This window comes from Quercus robur, chromosome 3, assembly GCF_932294415.1.
Source record: "Quercus robur chromosome 3, dhQueRobu3.1, whole genome shotgun sequence".
NCBI lineage: Eukaryota > Viridiplantae > Streptophyta > Magnoliopsida > Fagales > Fagaceae > Quercus > Quercus robur.
Genome location: NC_065536.1, coordinates 46984417 through 47006461, shown reverse-complemented (window position 1 = coordinate 47006461; position 22045 = coordinate 46984417). Strand labels below are relative to the sequence as shown.

Here is a 22045-nt window from a genome sequence, read left to right as displayed (position 1 = left end):
TAAATTTATGAGCTTATCTTTATCACAAAAGAATTCCCACACTTCAAATATGAAACTATCATTAAAAAAAGAAAAAAAAAAGTTCATGATGAGCCAAATACGTATTTTTTGTTTAAAGAATTCCCACACTTCAAACAATTATTTTTTGTTTTTAGTCTTTTGAAAATTGTTCTTAAAAGTGGGAGCCAAATACGTATAATATACAAATTATTATCTGAAAATTAGTTTCAAGTGCAATTCTTAAAAAATTGTTTTTATAATGTTTTGAAAAAAAAAACAAAAATCCTCCTACCAATCAGACCTTAATATTTTTTTGCGGAATGACTGTGTAGATAATTGTGAAAAGCTGGAACTAGAATTAGTCAATGATGCAAACCTTGATAGAATTATAGAATTAGTCAAATAAACTTGATTTGAACCGGTCCTTGAGGGAAGCAATGCTATTTGTAGTAAACAAACAATTATTATGTCACACTTGGTAATGAAGGGGGTGTGACATTGCCTCTATATAAGTTAGAGATTACAAATCATGTTTTCAACACATATTCCAACTCCACCGAATATGGGAAGTTTCTCAGTACTCCCACCGGAAGCAAGAAGGTATGGAAAAAATTTTCGCCATTTTTCCTCTTTGTTTAATTTGTTAAAGAACAATATTCTATGAAAAAAAAACCTCTCTCCAAGTAAATAATTTTTGTATGAGTAGTGTTATTGATAATACAAATTTTATTACATAACTTTTAGAAATTGTTGTGCCATATCCAAATTGTTGACAAATAAAAAAACTGAGAGATAATATTTATGTAAAAATGTGACAGGCTAGAAGGAAAAGTAGCACTAATTACAGGTGGGGCTAGTGGCCTTGGTGCAGCCACTGCAAGACTATTCTCCAAACATGGAGCTAAAGTTGTAATCGCAGACATGCAAGATGAATTAGGTCACTCTGTATGCAATGAACTAAATCCTCAATCCACAACTTTTGTCCATTGTGATGTCACCAAAGAAACTGATGTGGAAAATGCTGTAAACCATGCTGTTTCCACGTACGGCAAGCTAGACATTATGTATAACAATGCTGGTATTGGTGGAGAATCCAAATTCAACATCCTTGACAACACTCAGGCTGATTTTGAGAATGTACTTAGAATCAACGTAGTAGGCGCTTTTCTTGGTACCAAACATGCAGCCCGTGTGATGATTCCAGCTCGCAAAGGATGTATAATCAATACTGCTAGCGTATGCTCAATCATAGGAGCGGTTGCACCGCATGCCTACACAAGCTCAAAACATGCTGTGGATGGATTAATGAAAAATACAGCAGTTGAGCTTGGACATTTTGGCATTCGTGTAAACAATGTGTCACCCTACGTGGTTCTTACACCTTTGACAGTGGATTTGTTTAATCTAGATGAGGGTGGAGTTGCCCGTCTTTATGGCAACCTCAAGGATAAAGATCTCAAGCCAGAGGATGTGGCTGACGCTGCACTCTTTCTTGCAAGTGATGACTCAAAATATGTGAGTGGACATAATCTTGTCATAGACGGAGGCTTCCACGTTTTGAATTCGGGCTTCTCTATGTATCCACAGTAAAGAATAAAATGGGAAGTCTAAATGCATTGAAAATTAATGTTTGTGAGACTATAGTAAATTCTCTATGTATTATTCGGTGCTTTTAAAAAGACTTTAAATAAAACTGGCATCTTTACACGCACTATAGTGGTGTTCATAGGCTCTTCCTTTATTTTATATAATAAATCATATGTATTTCTTTATTTTAATTGTTTCAATGAAGGATTCTAAGGTGTTACGTACTTGTCTTGGTTTATGTGAAGATGTCTATCCCATAACCAAGAAAATCGAACTTCAATCAACTTTGGCAAGGAAAATATAGCAAAGTGGGATGACTTCCAAGTGAAAGTTGAATTTGCATTGTGACTTTTGACTGGGGAATTCATTTTTTATTCCTATGATTGTGTTTTAGGCAAGAAAATTTATGTGAAGTTATAGCCTTGTGCATTGCCAAACAAAAAATTGCAAATATTAAGAATATTATTGCATTAACTTTGGAGAAAAATAATGGTTTAGAATCCGAGTAAGTTGCTAAATACGTAATTGTGGATTCTTTTCGGAAGTATTTAGGGAATTTTCTATTAATTTGGGTAGAAATATGATACAATTTAACCAATAAAAATTTATATGCCTATAACATTAAATCAATAAATAGAATTCAACAGGAGTGGAGTAGTTGTTTTTAATGTAATTAATCTAAATTGAAAATGAATATTACAACCTGGTGATGAATTGTGTTTTATATATATAAATGTATATATCTTGTGAAAACAAGTCAAGCTTATTTCGTACAAAAATATCATACCTTCGAGTCATTTTTTTGCGCAAAATAAGAGGTTGAGTTATCTATGCAAAAACAAGCTTGATAATTCGCATTTCGTGCTAAAACAAATCGGGCTTATTTTATCTATAATGTAGTATGTTTGTTAGTCTCATTTTTTTTAAAGTCTAAAAATGAAAAATAGAGAAGACTTCTTTTTTCTTTTTTTTTGAGAATCAAAGAATAAAGAGGACTATTTCTTAGTATTTCGCATTTCACTCAAGTGAAGTGATTGTTTAAGAAAAATTATAGGCGAGGAGAAGAAAAAATTTTGTATTAGGTTTTATCAAAATTTTTGAATAGTTACCTTGAGCAAAATGCAATCCACTCAAGCGAGATCATGGACAGACTTCAAAAATACGTAGAAAACTGTATAGAACTTTATACCTTAAGTGAGGGTGGACTATTCTTAATGGCTAGTAATTGTTTTAATAGTACAACGATAAAATTTTATCAATTTTTGTAATTTTAAATCACGTGCCAAATGATTATATATATATATATATATATGAGTTGGATTCAAGTTACACCTGATGTAACTCTAAGTAATGTTACATTACCCAATAACTTGTTAATAAATGTATATTTTGAATATTCCACTGTTGGATTACATGTTCTATATGTTCTTTTCTTTCTTTCTTTTTTTTTTTTTTTTTTTTTGAGAAGATGTTCTATATGTTCTAAACATGCATGCCAAATTTCATACCAATCGAATGTTATTTACCATTCGATCTATAAACTCATCTTTTATACGTTATTATAAACTACAAAAACTCGAATTTATACAATTGATAGATCGCATGACTATTGGTCTTTGATCACCTTAAAATTTTGCAAGGATAGAGAATATACAATGATAATGTAATCCAACGGTCGATTTGTTAAAATTCATATTTAATTAAAAAATATTGATTAGTGTAACTCTAAGTGATGTTACACTGCCCAATAACTTGTTAATGAATTTATATTTTGAAAATTTCATCGTTAGATTACATGTTCTATATGTTCTAAACACACATGCCAAATTTCATACCAATCGGATGTTATTTACCATTCGATCTATAAACTCATCTTTTATACGTTATTTTAAACTACAAAAACTCAAATTTGTACAATTGATAGATCACACGACTATTGATCTTTGATCACCTTGAAATTTTGCAAGCATGAAGTGAACATTCAAATAGCATATAAAACACCAATGAACGTTTAGACCCCCAAATACAAAATAACCAACACAAGCTTATACACGAACAATATATGTGTAGAAAGATCAATATAAGCTAAATCCAAATTGGTAAAACAATCCAAACTGAAATTAATCACAACCATAGCAGTAATTAAAAGGTAAAAAGTAAGGAAAGAGAGATGCAAACACAAAGATAACATGGCGATGTGTTATCGAAAAGGAAACCGAAGTACTCGGCGAAAAACCACTCCGCCGCCCTCCAAGCGGTCAATAATCCACTAGAGAATGAAGTTGGGATACATGAATAGCAGAAGACCCTCCAAGCCTAATCTACCCAGTGCACCTAAGTCCTCCATGCTTCTTGCTCCAACAGGGTTACACTAAACCTTGTCTTCTCTAGCCTACCAGATCCCGCAGTAAGCCCATTGCATCAACCAAATAAATTGGTCCTTTCTAAACTACTTCCCAAGCACCAAAACACCTCCTCACTAATCTGGGTATGGTGAGATAAGGATTTGGCAAATGTACCTCTCAAGGATATGTCAATAGAGAGGGTAAGAGTAGAGGAATTTAAAGAATCAAATGATGAAAATTATGGATGAGTCAATCTTGTTTTTCTCTAGAGTTTCTCTCTCAAAAATCTCTCTGGAAGCTCTCTACATTTTGTGGGTATAAGGATATTTATAGTAGAGTGTATGAGGAATGTGAAAAGTCAGTTTTCATCCAAACAAGGCAGTCTGGTGACTCAACCTCGCGACTGGAACGAGTTGCAAGTCTGAATCGTGAGCTAACTGCCTAGCCAGACTGGAATTTTTGTCCTGTAGTGCTCCAGCTGTCATGACCCTTCAGCTCCCCTGCATGCTCCACACATGTGCCACTTTGGTGACTTACCAGTCGTGAGATCCAGTCGCGAGACTCCTTTGAGTGCACACATCTTGAGTTTTCTTCATACTCTCTCACACACTATCCTTACATAAATTCCACCTAAATATAAGGCATCTAATTGCTAAATTACAAGAAAATTTGGCATGGAATAAAGCCAATACATGATTGAATAAATCCAACCTTACAATCTCTCCCTTTGGCTATTCCATGACAAAACCCTAAAGCAGATTCTAGACTTAACATGTGAGTTGGGAACAATTTCTAAAACTCACTCACACCTAACTCTAGAAATTGTGAAGCTCTTGAACAATACAAACAAGTTTTTCCTAAAAACAATAACACAAGACAATTATTGTAAGCAGAAATCTTGAAATGCATATGGAGCAAGCACAATGTGATCAAGTTGTAAATGGCATAACAATAAAGCATGGCTTGACCAAACATGAACAATCACTATAAATAATGATCACAAAGAATGAATATCCGGACATGCAAGCTAATAAGCTCAATACGAAGTATCATTTGCATGTCCAACACTCAACTGATACAAAAACACAAAGTAATTGCATCAAGGATATAAAATCCAACAAGGGCACAAAAGTAATGTACTAAAGAAAATGTATAACATTAACTAAAAGTACTGAGCTACAAAGCAAAGGTACATAGAAGCATAGTTTAAATACATAACATAAACCCTAATATATGATAATATGAAGCAAAAATTAAGTGTAGGCCTTCTTTCTTTCTCTTGCTCTTCTACTCCAATACTCCCCCTTCAATACTCCCCCTTTGATCAAACTCTTTCTCCCCCTATCATTACACTCCCCCTATCATGCACCATCTCCACCTTTTTGTCATGGAATAGCTAGTCACTCATTTTCTTCTAGCTTTCTTTGAATTTGGTTCAATTGAGTTTGGAGAAAAGTGAACTTCGTATCACAACGAATGTTGTGAGAGTACAGGAGAGAGGCAAGTCCGGACATCTTAGTGCTTATGTCATGGACGGATGCCATAATGTTGTCTAACTTCTCATCATAGAAGTGTAAGCTAGAGCATGAACCACCATGAGGAGCTGGACTCTCTATCTTGATTCCTTTCCGACTATGACCAATGCTAGCATTGAGCGTATGAATGTTGATTGGACTCGGCTTAGGGGAGGGAGACTCATCTTCCAATGGATGAATGCCTTTGAGTTTCAAAATCTTTGAAATGAGGCAACAGAAAGGAATGCAATTCCTCGAGGCAGTTCTCGCAGTAGTTTTGCTCAAAATATGGAATATATGAGCGCAAATATTGATCTCTACATCAGTAATCAGGTTATGAAGGAACAAGGCACTACCGAGATTCATGTATCCGGTGCTTGATAGAGGATAGAGATTGTGGAACATGATTGTTGTAAGCACCCTCAATTCTGGAGATAGTGAGGAAACACTAATTGATTTCCCATTGGAATAGAATTCCAAGTTATCTCCAAAAGTGTCCCGAAGTAAATCCTCCTCTGGATTTAAGTCATCATACACCGGTGCCTTTGGAAACATTGGCCGGTTGATGTGCAAAATGTTAGCAAGATAGTAAGGTGTTACTGTGAAGTGTTGTCCTCTAACCTAACATTTCAGCTCATCCCCTTCAGAAATGGTGTTTGCATAGAATTCATTCACCATATGTTCATACGGTTCTTCTAAGCTGGATAGGGGGAAGTTCCAATCCTTGTCAGCAAACCATTTTAGAATGTTCGTATCCAGAAGAGAACCCTATTCAAGCACCCTTTCCACTAACATGGGAGCATCCTTGAAGTAATTCTCATAAGCTTGTGACGTTGCATATGATCTGAACTTGCTAACATCATAGAATCCAGTCAATGATCGAGACTTCTTGGCATTAGGAGTAAAGCTCTCAAGATCAATCACTGGTTCTTTTCCTTTACTACTACTTCCTTTCACGACTGATCTCTTGAACAAAGGCATTTCCAAGCTGTATCATGTAATATCAAAGACCAAGAGAACCCACACATGACAACAAACTTTATTAGCACGAAGTTAGTCCCAAATCAAATTTTTTGAATAAAACCCTAAAATCATGACATTAAGGTCTCAATCATATCAAAGAGTGTGTGTGTGCAGCAAATGTCACCATGTGTACCCTAGGGCAAAGTGTAAAAACACATAACCAACAAAACATTAGTAAACCATATTCAAACATCATATTTTCAAATCTCAACAAAAACACACAATCCAAGAAATCTAGGGCTACAAACGTGAAATACATTGAGAAAGAGACAAAACTCATACCTTTTCTTGAAGATTGGTAAAGAAATGATGAAGAAAATGGGGGGTTTTGTGTGTGAAAACGGTGATTTTCGAAGAGGGACGGACGGACAAGACAATGAATAGTCATGACATGCGAGGGAAAAATGAAAAGTTTTTAAAAACTGTCCTGAAAATAACCCTCATTGTGCAAAACATGCGTTTTTCGCGACTGGAATGAGTAGCGAACAAGTCGCCAGTTTAAGTCGCCAAAATCCCATGTGACAAATTTTGAAAAATTTGTCTAAGTGTTTTTCGCAACTAGAAGGTCCACTCGTGAGTATGTCGCGAAGGGAATCACAAAGCATTCTGAGTAAAACTCACGACTAGAGCTTCCACTCGCGAACTAGTCGCCAAACTGAGTCGCAAAAATGCTAAAAACCTAGATTTTTGAAATTTTTTGCGACTGGGGGCTTGACTCGCCAGAAAGTCGCAAAAGCTTCTAAGTAAGCTCACGACTAGGGGCTCACAACTAGATTGACCTGTGAGAGTGAGTCGCCAAAACAGAGTTGCACAGTTTTTGAAAATTTTCAAAACAAAAACAATTAAAACACTCAAAAATCATTTTGTGTTTGATCAACATATGATTGAGTAAGTGCAACACATTTAATCAAGTACAATCACACAAATGAATAAGGCATTCATTGAACATAGGCATGTCTGATGTGTGTGGGTATCAAAGATGAGATAGTCTTTAGTCTAATGTGAAGTTTCAATGATCAATTCAACCAAGACATACAAAATTAGCACGAGGAAAAATGACCAATCTCAATTATAGAACTATGCATATATGACCTCCCACAAAAATTGAATACATAAATATGAAGCTTTTCATTTGGCTTCATACACAGCATACCATTTGATCATTTTGAATTAGTACATCTCATTTTGAGATTGATGCCTGAAATTTTTGATATTTCAATTTGATGAACAAGCCTTTGACTTTTTGGGCATTATACATTTATCATATTAGTCACTTTCCCTTTTTCCTAATCGAATACTAGTATGTACGACGGCTTTTGCAGCTCATTATCTCTTCATTTTAAGATTTATATTGGTTGAGCTCTTTAAGCAAAAAAAAAAGAGTGGAAAGATATATAGGCACAAGTCTATGCAAGTCTCAAGATCAACAAAACCATTGACTAATCATCCATGCCAAGTTTGAAGATCTATTTACAACAGTCACATACATGTCAAGATTTTTTCCACAATGATACGAGTGCATAAAGAACAAGCTACGCTCGTAAATGCACAAAGCCATTTGTACAAAGGTACAAGGCAAAACATGCGTGTGACAAAACACAATAATGCTAATCAAACTTTTTGGATTTTCTACTTTTTATGTGTTTTTGGATTTTTGACACAAAAATAAAAAAAAAGTAAAGATTGATCAAAAAGAAAAAACTTTCAAAGCAAGGAAATAAATAAAAATTTGTCAAAACATGCTATACATGAAACGAACAAAGTAGTGTGTGCTCTACACTAGTGAGTTTAAATCAAGATAAATAAGTAAAGCACACATTACACATGAGATTCAAGGAATTGTACCAACGCCGATGGTCTTACAGAGTGATTCAAACTGTGAACCATTGAAAGGTTTGGTGAAGATGTCCACCTTTTGATTTTCCATATGTATGAATTCAAGACACACATCTTTATCTTCCACCAAATCCCAAATGAAGTGATAACGTATCTCTATGTGCTTCAACTTTGAATGTTGAACTGGATTCTTAGAGTGATTTATAGCACTGATGTTGTCACAGAACACACACATTGTATCTTGAGGAATCCCGTAGTCGTGAAGTAACTTCTTCACCCAGAGAAGTTGTGTGCAATAACTTCCAGCAGTAATGTACTTTGCTTCCGCCATAGAAACGGACACTGAATTTTGTTTCTTGCTCATCCAAGAGAAAATATTGTTCCCAAGGTAGAAACAACTGCCTAAAGTACTTTTTCAGTCATCCACACTTCCAGCCCAATTTGCATCTGAATAACCCGCGAGGCAAGGATTAGAATCCTTTCATTACCACAAGCCATAATCCGGAGTGCCATTGACATATCATATGATTCGCTTCACTGTAGTTAGGTTAGATTCTTTCAGAGCAGCTTGATATCGAGCACAAACTCCCACGCTAAAAGCAATATCCGGTCTACTATCTGTAAGATAGAGTAAACTCCCAATGATACTCCTATACAAAGTTGGACTCACTTCTACCCCGGAAGGATCAAGATTAAGCTTTGTAGATGAACTCATAGGAGTGGAGGCATGCTTTTTGGAATCTAATCCAAACTTCTTGACAATATTTCTAGCATATTATTCTTGTGAAATGAATATGCCCTCCTTCTTTTGTTTGACTTGAAGGCCCAAGAAAAATGTAAACTCCCCCACCATCTCATCTCATATTCTTTCTTCATCTCCTTAGAGAACTCTATAGCTCGAGCATCTGTGGTAGCTTCAAATACTACGTCATCAACATATACTTGAGTCACGAGAAGGTAGTCCTCATCATTCTTAACAAATAGAGTCCGGTCGTCATATTCTCTTTTGAATCCTCTATCCAAGAGGTAATGTGTAAGCCGATCATACCAAGCTCCAGGAGCTTGTTTCAAGCCATAAAGAGCCTTCTTCAATCATAGCACATGATCAGGGAAGTGAGGGTCTTGGAAACCTTTAGGTTGTTCAACAAAAACTTCTTCATTCAAGTACAATTGAGAAATGCACATTTCACATCCATTTGGTAGAGTTTGAAGTTCATAGTGCATGCAATTGACATAAGAATGCAGATAGACTCAAGGCTTGCTACGGGAGCGAAGGATTCATCAAAATATACTCCTTCCACTTGATTGTATCCTTGAGCCACCAGCCGAGACTTATTCCGTATAATCTCTCCATCTTCATCGGTCTTGTTTTTGAAGATCCATTTGGTGCCGATGACATGAACATTTTCAGGCCTAGGAACAAGTTCCCATACATCATTTCTTATAAATTGATTCAGCTCTTCATGCATTGACTCAACCAAATTTTCATCTTAAAGAGCTTCTTCTACCTTTTTCAGCTCAAATTGGGCAAGGTAGCAATGGTATGTTATATGATTGGCCAGAAGTATGTTTCCCTTTCTAAGACGAAGACCTTCATCTAGTGACCCAATGATGTTACTGTCTAGATGGTTTTTAACCACTCTTGACGATGGCTTCTTTGAGGTGGACACTTCATCATTCCGAGAGATAGGAGAATGAACTTCTAGAGGAGTGAGAGGACTTGATGTACTAGACATTAACCTTGTTTCTATTCTTGAGTTCACGAGAGTCGATCCCTTTTCCAGTGTAAGTCCTTCTCCTTCAATATCTTGGGCTTCGACCTCAACAGTGGGTCCTTTGGAGCTTGGTCCTTCTCCATCATCATCAATCTCAACTTTTGTTATAGCATCATTAATTTCCATATTAATGGACTCCATTACCATTTTTGCTCTCTTGTTGAAAACTCTATATGCCCAGCTAGTAGTAGAATACCCAAGGAAGATGCCTTCATCGCTTTTTGCATCAAATTTTTCAATGTTCTCCCGATCATTTAGAATGTAACACTTGCTTCCGAATACTCGGAAGTACTTCACTTTTGGCTTCTTTCCATTCCAAATTTCATATGCAGTCTTCTTTGTTCCCGCTTGGAAGAATATTTTATTACCAATGTGACATGAAGTGTTCATGGCTTCTCCCCAAATTTTTTGTGGAATTTGCTTATTGAGTAGCATAACTCTTACCATTTCTTGAATCACCCAATTTTCCTCTCAACCACCCCATTTTAAGGAGTTTTGGGAGCTAAAAATTCTTTTTTGATCCCATTCTTCTCACAAAAAGACTCAAATCTAGCATTCTCAAACTCCTTGCCATGATCACTCCGTATCTTGACAATAGGAGCCCCTTTCTTGTTTTGAAGTCTCTTGCACAGAATTTCCAGTTTCTCACATGCTTCTGATTTTTCTCTAAGAAATTCCACCCAAGTGTATCTTGAGAAATCATCAACAATGACCATGATGCACCTTTCTCCTCCTAGGCTTTCAGTTCTTGTGGGCCCCATTAGATCAACATGAAAAAGCTCTAAACAATGTGAAGTAGTGCTCACATTCACCATGTTCCAACATGTCAACACGAGCACTTCTACAGGAAATCTTTGACGTAGGAACTACTCTGTAGCAATTGTCGATAGTTCTATTTCCCTTCAAGACTTAAATCCCTTCTTCATCAATGATTACACACCCCTTCTTTGAGAATTGAACAAGGAAATCCTCATTACATATTTGAGTGATGCGTGAGAGATTTGCCTTAAGCCCTTTGATGTATAAGATATCCTTCAATAAAGGTAATCCCGGTATCTCAACAGTCCCTTTGCCAAGTACTTGAGCATGACTTCCATCGCCAAATGTCACATAGTCACCGACCTTCTCTTTAAGTGACTTAAACAGTGATTTATCTCCTGTCATATGGCGAGAGCAACCACTATCAAGATACCATAAACATGAATTAAATACCTTCAAAGAAGTGTGCACAAATAAGCAAGCATGGGACAAGCACTCTTGACCTTCAAATAGAAAATTGTCTTCATTTTCCACACTCTTGTTAGATTGAATTTTCTTTTTAAGATTATCAACCTTATCACACAATATTCTATTCCTTCTTTTTTGCTTCTTAATCAAAGAATTTGACTCACATAGACTATTGTGTAGGATATGATTCTCATTTTCAAAATATTTCAGCATGTGAGAAAACAATCTAGCATGTTTCTTTGTTTTTAATAACCCTAGGAGTTCATTGTTTGGACAATCTTCAAACATACCCATAGAGTCATTATCACAAACATTTAAACCACAATTCAACATAGCCTTTTCCATAGCTTCATTCATAGCTAAGGGTTCTAGGATCACACTTAGGTATTTAAACCACAACAAGTGTACCCGCTCTGATACCAATTGAACGTTCAAATAGCATATAAAACACCAATGAACGTTTAGACCCCAAAATACAAAATAATCAATACAAGCTTATACACAAGCAATATATGTGCAGAAAGATGAATATAAGCTAAATCCAAATTGGTAAAACACTCCAAACCAAAATTAATCACAACTAAAGTAGTAATTAAAAGGTAAAGAGTAAGGAAAGAGAGATGCAAACACAAAGATAACACGGCAATATGTTATCGAAGAGGAAATCGAAATTTTCAGCAAAAAACTTCTCCACCGCTCTCCAAGCGATCAATAATCCACTAGAGAATAAAGTTGGGATATATGAATAGAAGAAGACCCTCCAAGCCTAATCTACCCAGTGCACCTAAGCACTCCAAGCTTCTTGCTCCAACAGGGTTACTCCGAACCTTATCTTCTCTAGCTAACCGAATCCCGCAATAAGCCCATTGCATCAACCAAATGAATTGGTCTCTTCTGAACTGCTTCCCCAAGCACCAAAACACATCCTCACTGATCTAGGTATGGTGAGATAAGGATTTGGCAAATGTACCTCTCAAGAATATGTCAATGGAGAGGGTGAGAGTAAAGGAATTTAGAGAATCAAATGATGAAGATTGTGAATGAGTCAATCTTGTTTTTCCCTAGGGCTTCTTTCTCAAAAATCTCTCTGGAAGCTCTCTACATTTCGTGGGTATAAAGGTATTTATAGCAGAGTGTATGAGGAATGCGAAAAGTCAGTTTTCATCCAAACAGGGCATTCTGGCGACTCAACCTTGCAACTGGAACGAGTCGCGAGTCTAAGTCGTGAGCTAACTGTCTGGCCAGACTGAAATTTTTGTCCTGTAGTGCTCCAGCTGTCGTGACCCTTCAACTCTCCTGCATGCTCCACACGTGTGGCACTTTGGCGACTTGCTAGTCGCGAGATCTAGTTGCGAGACTCCTTTGAGTGCACACATCTTGAGTTTTCTTCATACTTTCTCACACATTACCCTTACATAAATCCCACCTAAATACAAGGTATCTAATTGCTAAATTACAAGCAAATTTGGCATTGAATAAAGTTAACACATGATTGAATAAATTCAACCTTATATGGAGAATATACAAAGATAATGTAATCCAACGATCAATTTGTCAAAATTCACATTAAATTAAAAAATATTGATTAGTGTAATATTACTTAGAGTTACACTAGGTGTAACTTGAACCCAACCTTATATATATATATATATATATATAAACTGAAGCGTAATATTTATTATTACTACACTCCTGTTGAGTCACATCAATGGCCATATTAGCTACCTATTTTCAACCATTTCACACCACTATTTCCTACCATGGTGTTCCTTTTACCTTTTCATCTTTCCACTACTCTCAACCTTAATGTCACTTTCATCTATCTATTTTTCTTCTTTTTATTTTGGCTCTTCTTATCCCATTCTGTTACTATAAATTTGTCATTCTCTATCTCATTCTATATATATTTTCCTACACAAAAATGGTTGTTTCTTTCTCTCATTGTTTCTCTCTCTCTTGTGTTTTATTTTTGTGTGAATTTTTTATTTTCTATTTCTCTCCCAAAAAGCTGATTACTCTCTCTCTCTCTCTCATACACATATTTACATAAAATTTATTTATTCTTTATTGCAATTTTAATTTAGGTTGATGAATCTTTTTTATAATACTATTTTGAGTTAATATGCCTTGGTATGTGTTTTTTTTTTTTTTTTTTTTTTTTTTTCATCACACCAGCACCACCACGATGGTGGTTTCCTTTCATCACTTCGACCTTCTTTTGGCTTAAACCTGAAGCCCAAAATCTCACCGAGTCTTTCAATCTCTAATCTTTGCTTGCTCACTCTTAATCTCAAAACTAACTCTCCGATCTACAAGCTAAGAGTGCCGTGCACGATGCGTGAACCACAAAATGGTGATATGGGAGTTAAAGGCCTCACAGATCTACCAAACATTGAGGCAGTGGTGGCGTGTGAACTCAAAGAGCAGCACATGAGCAAGTGTGTGCAAAACAGAAAGTAAGTGTTGGGTCCCTGTGTTTGTGCGCTCGATGTTTTGAGGCTTTGAGAGCATATAAGTCTGTATGTGTCAAACCTTCGTAGAAATCAGAGTCACAAAATGTATGTGTGTGTGTGAGACAAAGAGATGCTATGAAAGGAAAGAGTTAGACAAGAGGGAGAGGGTTTCGGGTTTACCCATTTGATGTACTCTCTCTGCTTTTATTTTTAGCTTCTGTTCACTGTTTACTTGATGCTTGATTATGGTTGTTCTTGTTATTGGTGGTTCTGTCTTCCAGTTGCTTCGATTAGTGCCTAGCTGAAAGGGTAACACAATAAAAGAGTTAGATTCAATCTAAGGCAAAACTCAGAAAATGAGTAAAGAAATAAAAGAGAAAAGGCTCATACTCGTGTTTGGGTTCTCTGTTGATGTCCTAAATCTACTTCTTTTTGGTTTCTTTACTCTCCGGATTTTCTGTGGGTTCAAGGGTTTTTTTTTTTTTGGTTTATTCAATGGGTTTATCTGGGTTTTTCAGACTGTCTTTGAGTTGCTTTTTTGGGCATTTTGGGATAGTTGTTTCTGATTTTTCTTTTGCGGAATCTTCTGGATAATTTGGATGATAAAATGATAAGGGAGACGGGAAGAGATGGGGGAGAGGTAGAGAGGATGCCTAAGCTGTGTGTGTGTGTCCAAGGTATTGAGGTCTGTAGTGGGTATTTGTATGGGGGTATGCGTGCTGTCCAAGCACAAATTGTGTGCTGTCCAAGCATGAATTGTGTGCTAGCACATGGCAGATAAGTCCAAAATTGACTACTTGGGGAATACTCTAGAACCAAATACAAGTCCTTTCTCATCAATCCACTATTCATTTTTGATACTCACCAATAATTAACGGACCTTAAACACACTCAATAAAATGTTAGGATACTTAGAAAAACTCATCATGAGATAAACATCATGGGACCAAATTAAAATAAATGTGAAACTGTCAGACCCAATTAAAACTAGTGACAAGCATTTCTTGATAAATCCAGCTAAAATCTTACATCAAATGGTAATTCTGAGCTCATTCCAAGAATAATTTCCATCTTAAATGAAGCTCACAAGAGCAATCCTAAAAACTCTAGTAATATGTCAGATATGATCTTTAAAGCATATCAAAGGGGAAACAATTTTCAATTTAAGAAATAAAGCACATTTGGCAAACTCTAAATTGGCAAATTTCTCATTTCCATAACAATCCGATCAACTCAAGCCTGATTATTTTCCTTTGAACATTAAAATGAAGAGAAATCCAACATGTTTAAAGTCATGTTAAAATAAACCCTCAAGACCTTTGGGTTCCCAACCAATTTCAAGGTCAGAAAAATATGGTATATATAGCTGCCCCTTCTTTATCTAATACCTAGATTGCAATTAGGGGTATTGGATAAAGAATAAAGATGTTGTATTTTTCTGGCATCTCAAAAATCAGGCAAGTTTTGAAAGAATCACCAAATGGATTTACACACGGTTACCTCTTTTACCTGCCTTAGGATCTCTAGGCATTAACTGATGGATTTCCAAATGGCAAGATAGCTTTGAGCTTTATCCATTGGCTTCCACTTCACCTTTCACAATTCACTTCAAACTTGCAACACGTTATGGACATAGTCGCGGATGTATGGCATTTTTTGTTTTTGTTTTTGTTTTTTGTTTTTTGTTTTTTGTTTTTTTGTGTGTTTTTTTTTTTTTTTTTTTTTAGACAACATAGACGAACATGCAAATACTGGATGCTATGAAAAAACATAAAAATAAATAAAACTAGGAGAAATGCTAGTTAGACATGAGAAACTATGCATGATAAAACAGAAGATTTTGGGAGATTTAAAATATTGTGATGATGCAACTTTGATTTAAAGGGGAAACCTTAAAGAAGGATAGTAGTTTTGAAAACGTTGGACTAAACAAGCGCTATCGAATTGAATCCCGGGAAAGGTACTTTGAAAAACTTGACATTTTAAGATAAAAATCAGGACTAAACGATCACCATCGAATTAAATCCTAAGAAAGATATTTTGAAACACTTGAAATTTTGAGATAAAAATTAGGACTAAACAATCACCGTCGAATTGAATCCTAAGAAAGACATTTTGAAAAACTTGACATTTTGAGACACTTGACATTTGAGATAAAAATCAAGACTAAAAGATCGCCGTCGAATTGAATCCTGAGAGAGATATTTTGAAACACTTGACATTTTGAGATAAAAATCAGGACTAAACGATCACCGTCAAATTGAATCATGAGAGACACATTTTGAAACATTTGACATTTTGAGATAAAAATCAGGACTAAACGATCGCCGTCAAATTGAATTCTAAGAGAGATATTTTGAAACATTTGAAATTTTGAGATAAAAGCGAGATAGGATTAGGCGACCACCATCGAATTTGAATCTTGAGAGAGGTATTTTGAAAACCTTGATACTTTGAGATAAAAGCAAGATAGGATTAGATGACCACCATCGAATTTGAATCCCGAAAGAGGCATTTTAAAAACCTTGATATTTTGAGATAAAAAAAGAGATATGATTAGACGACCACTGCCAAATTTGAATCCTAAAAAAGGCATTTTGAAAGCCTTGATGTTTTGAGATAAAAGAGAAATAGGATTAGACGACCACCGTCGAATTTGAATCCTGAGAGATACTTGAGAAAGGGGGATAGGATTAGACGGCCACCGCCAAATTTGAATCCTAGAATAAATTGTGGACCTCTGTCAGATGACCACTACTAAATTTGAACCCTCACGGGATAGATAGGATTAGATGACCACTATCGAATTTCAACCCTTATGATATTAGACAACCAACGTTAAATTTGAATCTCGAAAAGATAGATAGGATTAGACTACCACTGCCGAATTGGAATCCTGGTGAGATTAGATGACCACTGCTAAATTGGAATCTCAAAATGATAGATATAGACGGGTTCCTACACTCTAGAAGTGTGGAAAAGGTCCTACATCATGGAAGTGAGGAGGGTTGTACTGAGCATGTTGTTATGCATCGGGTACCATAAAAGATTTCTACGCCATCAAAGCGTGGAGCAGTTCCTACACCGTGGAAGTGTGTAAAAGGTTTCAACGAGAGAAATGAGTCCGAAGACTTCCCGAAGGCAAAAGTGTTTGAAAGAGACCCTCTGGGGGCTAATTAAAGCTGAATGTGTTTTAACGAGAGAAATTGGTCTGAAGACTGGCCGAAGATGAAAGTGTTTGAAAGAGACCCTCTGGGGGCTAGTTAAGGCTGAATGTGTTTCAACAAGAGAAACTGATCCAAAGAGTACCCAAAGGTGATGGTGTTTCAACGAGAGAAACGTGTCCGAAGACTACTCGAAGGTGAAGAATTTCTATGAAAGATATTTGTTTAAAGACCACCCGAAGGTAAGGAGTTTGTTGGTTGTGCTGGATCATTGAGACACCAACCAAGGTTTAAAAGAACTAAAGAATTGCCCCATTGCTGGCTTTTTAGGTTCCATAATTTGCTGAATTCTGGATTCAATGCTTAGGGAAGATCCCTTCTTGGAAATGCTGAGACTCTTGGTCATAACTGCATAAAGAATTGCCTTAATGATGAGTTATTTGCAATCTTGTTTAATTGTGCATGCTTGGCACCTATTCAGGCCCTCATGAGGAGAGATTTCTCCTTCTCCTAGTGGATATCTTGAATTGCACTGGATAAAGGGAATATCATCAACGGTTTGAAAATATCAAAAATAAAACTACCCTAGTTTCAGGATTGAGACTAAGGCCAACCTTTGGGCATTGGGGTTATGTTTAAAGTAATGACTCAGACATCCTCTCTTGGGATGAGTTCGAGAGGCTCGGAAAGTATTTAGGGCAATGATGTTCGAATGGTATTCTGATCCTGGGGTTAAGCAATTGAATCTTTTGGGTTTAGGTTTTTCTAAAGATGCCTGGTAATGATTAAAAGAGGCTTGCCTAAGCTACTGCAATCTTAAAACCCCATTTTTCTAGAAATGCCTTGGGAACAAATGAATAGCCCTTAAGGATTTTCTGGACTTGAAAAGTTTGGAGGATCTAAAATTCTTGTCAATTGAAATCTTTGAAGGTCATCATTTTTCCTTTCTGTTTCAATTGGTTTTGAAAACCAGATTCAAAATCTAAAAATTTATTCATGATCACAAAAATCTGGTTGATTGCATGTGTACCATAAGAGAGGATCGATAAGGCCATGTTTCTTATGTGGTTTATAAGTGTATGTGCTCGATGGCTACCATTTACCCCAAATAGGAAACATGTTCACAAGCAAGGATTTTTTAGCAAAGTGATTATACATGGGTTTTCCTTTTTTAATCTCATGAAGGTAGGACTTGAATGATGTGTTTGGCCTTTTGAACTCTTCGGGTTCGAAGCAAGGGTTGGGAGAGAACCCTACCCTTTTTGAGGCATCATGCCTTGGCATATGCGGGTGATTCCGTTATCAATTATTGACCAAATGTTCAATGTCCCATGACCAACCAATCCTCAATGATCAATGAGGTCTTTCATTAGGTTATAACGTGGCCTTCGAGTTAATAGGGTGCATGAAATGAAGGATATCAAACTAAAAACTTTCCACATATGGGTGATTCCTTAGCACAAGATGCATAGACTAAGTAGTCGCTCTCAATCAAGGACTTCCTTAGGACCGTAATGTAAGGATATGGTTTTCCTAGGCTTACGCGAGGATTTTTCGGCTATGAAATTCTTTGAAGGGTTTCCTAAAGTTGAGGATTACACTTCATCAAGAATCCTTTTACTTGCCTCTCACGCTTGGCTATATCCTCAATTTGAGTCCATCTCTTGAACTTTGCCCATTTTCATATTTTTGGGCTTTCATTTGATTTTATTTGGCCCATATTTCTTGACTTCAATAGGCTGAATTTTTTCTTGTTCCCTCTCTTTGTTTGGGGCTTTATTTGACTTGATTGGCCCATGACTTTGTCATTTGATTGATTTGGGCTCTTTTTCTTTTCCTTTTTCAATTAGGGACTCATTTGATAGGCTCAAATATTGGAGGTCACCTAGCATGAGATTCTTGTAACCATCTAAACTTCCCCAATGTGGAAGGTAATCATTGGCTGGGTTAAACAAGAAAAGAATTCAACAGGCTCAACTGGGCTAGCAAAGGATATTTCTCTGCAAGCGGGACGGTAGTGAAATGAATGTCTTTCTCCGTCATCCTTAATAGGCCAAGAATATATTGACCCCTTATGATGAATTAATTGATTAATTAGCCAAGTTTATTAATTAATCAAATTAACATACAAAATGCATGGCAACACAAAAAAATCACCAATTAAACTAAATATGCAGCAGAAATTAAATTGACATGGTGATTTCTTTACGAATGGGGGAAACCTACATGGCAAATACCCTACCAAGTGATTTTAAGGTCACCACTCCCAAATACAAGTAAAGGAATCCTAGTACCTTATACCAACCTATAGTTGAACCCTTACCCCAATACCTAATTGGACTTGTTCTGTAGTGACAATCTCTCCTTTCAATGCATGGCTCCAAGTACGTGACTAACCAATTATGCAGATCCCAATACACGACTTAATCACCAACTTAAGAAGAATGTTGGCTGCAAAGTTCTTCAATTCATCACATGATGAAGATCAAGAAACTCCTTGGTCACAAAACCCTACGGTGTACAAACACAGCAGCTTCTTCAAGAGAAAGATTAACTAGGGAAAAATTTGTCTCCGGTCACAATTTTGCATAAACAAAACTTTGCTTCACACTTGTGCAACTTGTGTAACCTTTGACGGCCCTCAAAATAATCCTTATATATGTTTAGGGCTGTGAGAAAAGAATGCCCAAACATATACCCACGAATTGGATGAAAAACAGCTCTGAAAAACTGAGTTTCATAAACCTTAATAGATAGCCATCTATCGAGCTAGTTGTCGAGCCACGGGCTTTAGCAGTTTTTAAACCTCGATAGATGCTAGTTGTCGAGCTTTAAAATCCAGCACTTCATTACTTGATTCTTGGATAGACTTGCATGGCTTTAACACTTGAACTTGAAACCTTGTTTCTTGAAGTATTAAACACATCCTAGATCTACCCAATTACAAGTAAAGTGCGTTTTGTCAAAGGATTAGCCAATTACATAAAATAGTGACATATGTTCCTAACATTGAATCACATATGTCCTAACAATCTTCTCCTTTGGCAATCCATGACAAAACCACAACAAACAAATGAACATATGAGAGAAGTCATAAATCACTCAACTCATACTCACTTGTTGAATACAATAAAATATTTCCGAACACAAACTCTTGAAAAACTTTGCAAGAAGAGAGTTTATGGCAAGTAGACTTTGACAACCTGTATTTTTGAGACACTTTAAACAGAACTCATCACGGCATATTAGTGTGAAACAAAAATAATAGATTGCATACAATAAATAAGAAACATGTGCATAAAGAAAGAAAAGAAACAAAACATGGAGAGATAGGTGAATAACATACATCAATATATATAAAAATCAAATATAAGTACAATGTATGTCAAAATGGTTACAAGACCCATATAAAAGAGATAATGTATCTAAAATAGAAGGAAAAGAAAGGATACAAAAATCCTCACTACATCCCTCATTATAAACACTCCCCCTATCCCCTATACCAACCCTCCCCCTGTGAGTATGACTACTCTCATCTCAAAACTACTCCCCCTTTTGTTAACGAGTGACAAAGGGCAAGTAAATCAAATAGACATCTCATCATCACTAGGTGAGCCAACATCATCATCCTCAGCATCATTAGCACTGCCAGAGTAATCGTCACTCTCATCCTCAGATGCCTTGGGAGAGGAAGCCAGTAAAACCACCCATCACAGCCCATCATCGCGCAATACGACCGACACGGGTGTTCACCTGACACAACTCATCGCTGAAAGTGTCAAGGTGAGCATCCATGCACACAAGCTATGCCATGATGGCCTCAAGTGTCACTCCACCCACTAAAGATGAAGGAGCGGAGGTGGATGGAATGGTAGACACCAAAGGAGCTGCTGTCTGTGTTTAGGGTTGCCTCAGTCTCAACTGTGCTGTGCTCCGTTGAACGGTAGCTACATCTATGGAACATATATACGAGAAGTAGGGAGACACAGGATAGGAGACTAAAAAATGGCAAAGAAGTCTCGTGATAGCGGAAGGAAAAATGAGCTTATCACAAGTCGCCATATCCTTATAGACATCTATAAGGGAAAGTATAAAGTGTGAAGGGAAGTCAATAGAGATATCCTTAATGAGGGATAACAAAAATCGAGCATGAGGCTCTATGATAGTGTTATAGTGAGACAATGGATGAAGAATAAATGTCATCACCATGTTAAGTAATCTTGGACCTTTAGCAAAGGTCAAGCATAAGGTGTTTTGATGATCACCCCATGAAGAAGGTATCTCACAGAATAGAGACGCGAGCTCGTCTTTGGACACTGTCCTCAGATGCTCAAAACCAAGGTAGTCAGGATGCGCTACCCTAGGGACGTGTAGTACCTCAAATACAATATCCGGAGTAACTACCATGCGCATACCTCGAATGCGAGTAGAAAACTGAGGTCTAAAGTAATCAAATCCGTGCATATTGTAGTAGAACTCCTGTATGATCATGAAAGGGCACGTGACCGGGACGCCACAAAGTGACTCCCAACCCCTACTATGGATGACAGTGTGTAGGTCAATGTCAAAAAAGTCTGACAGAACGACTTAGCAATCCGAATAAATGCCACGTCATGTAAAGTTCTCCAAGAAGTCCGATTTGGCCTTCTCATCAAGGAACCAGACATGAGATGGAGTGCGGTCAGATGGAGAAGAAGAAGAAGATTCCCCAGAATGAAAAGGGTTCCAAGACGAAGTAGACATATGTACATACGTTTAGGTGCCATAGAGTAGACTAACGTAAGAGGAAGAGAAAGAGAAGGAGAGAGAGAGACAATCAGAAAAGTACCAAGTAGTTTTTAATATCAAATGATAAAAACAGAAAAGTACGTATGCATGAAAATGCATGAACATGTGACATGCTAAATTAAATGCATCATGGGCTCAACCCAATCCAAACCTACTAGCACACAACATAGTAACAAAGTAAACACACATCTAAATGCATGAAACATTGTTATAATGTGAGTGTGATGAAATGCATGAAATTTAAAGTTCATTTGAACAAAAACCCATCCCAAAATTTTAACAAAAACTCAAAAGTTTTGAAAAATCTCAAACAATTTCAAAAACCCCAAAAGT

General features: G+C 36.5%; 1 protein-coding gene, 1 long non-coding RNA gene and 1 pseudogene across 4 annotated transcripts; 1 reads left to right on the top strand and 2 right to left on the bottom strand.

Annotated features, from left to right (window-relative positions):
- Positions 1 to 22045, bottom strand: part of LOC126719675 (bidirectional sugar transporter N3-like) — a 62800-nt pseudogene that overhangs the window by 12250 nt on the left and 28505 nt on the right.
- LOC126716478 (borneol dehydrogenase, mitochondrial-like) lies at positions 563 to 1622 on the top strand. The gene is made up of 2 exons (XM_050417298.1): positions 563 to 600; positions 819 to 1622. The coding sequence occupies exons 1-2, from the start codon at positions 563 to 565 to the stop codon at positions 1588 to 1590; spliced, it is 810 nt and encodes a 269-aa protein (XP_050273255.1). The 3' UTR covers positions 1591 to 1622.
- On the bottom strand, positions 3612 to 14434 carry LOC126718105 (uncharacterized). Of its 3 annotated transcripts, none has more exons than XR_007652828.1 (3): positions 14151 to 14434; positions 13941 to 14061; positions 3612 to 6434 (listed from the first exon to the last, which is right to left on the bottom strand). It is a non-coding gene; the product is annotated as an uncharacterized LOC126718105 (long non-coding RNA). The 3 variants fall into 3 exon arrangements; XR_007652827.1 differs by lacking the exon at positions 3612 to 6434 and adding an exon at positions 8157 to 11237; XR_007652826.1 differs by lacking the exon at positions 3612 to 6434 and adding an exon at positions 11878 to 12733.

Excerpts from the sequence above, each read along its gene's own strand:
- LOC126716478 (XM_050417298.1), top strand. The coding sequence starts at position 563 with ATGGGAAGTTTCTCAGTACTCCCACCGGAAGCAAGAAG. Across the intron at positions 601-818 it reads CTCCCACCGGAAGCAAGAAG|GCTAGAAGGAAAAGTAGCAC; the intron begins GTATGGAAAAAA and ends AAAATGTGACAG.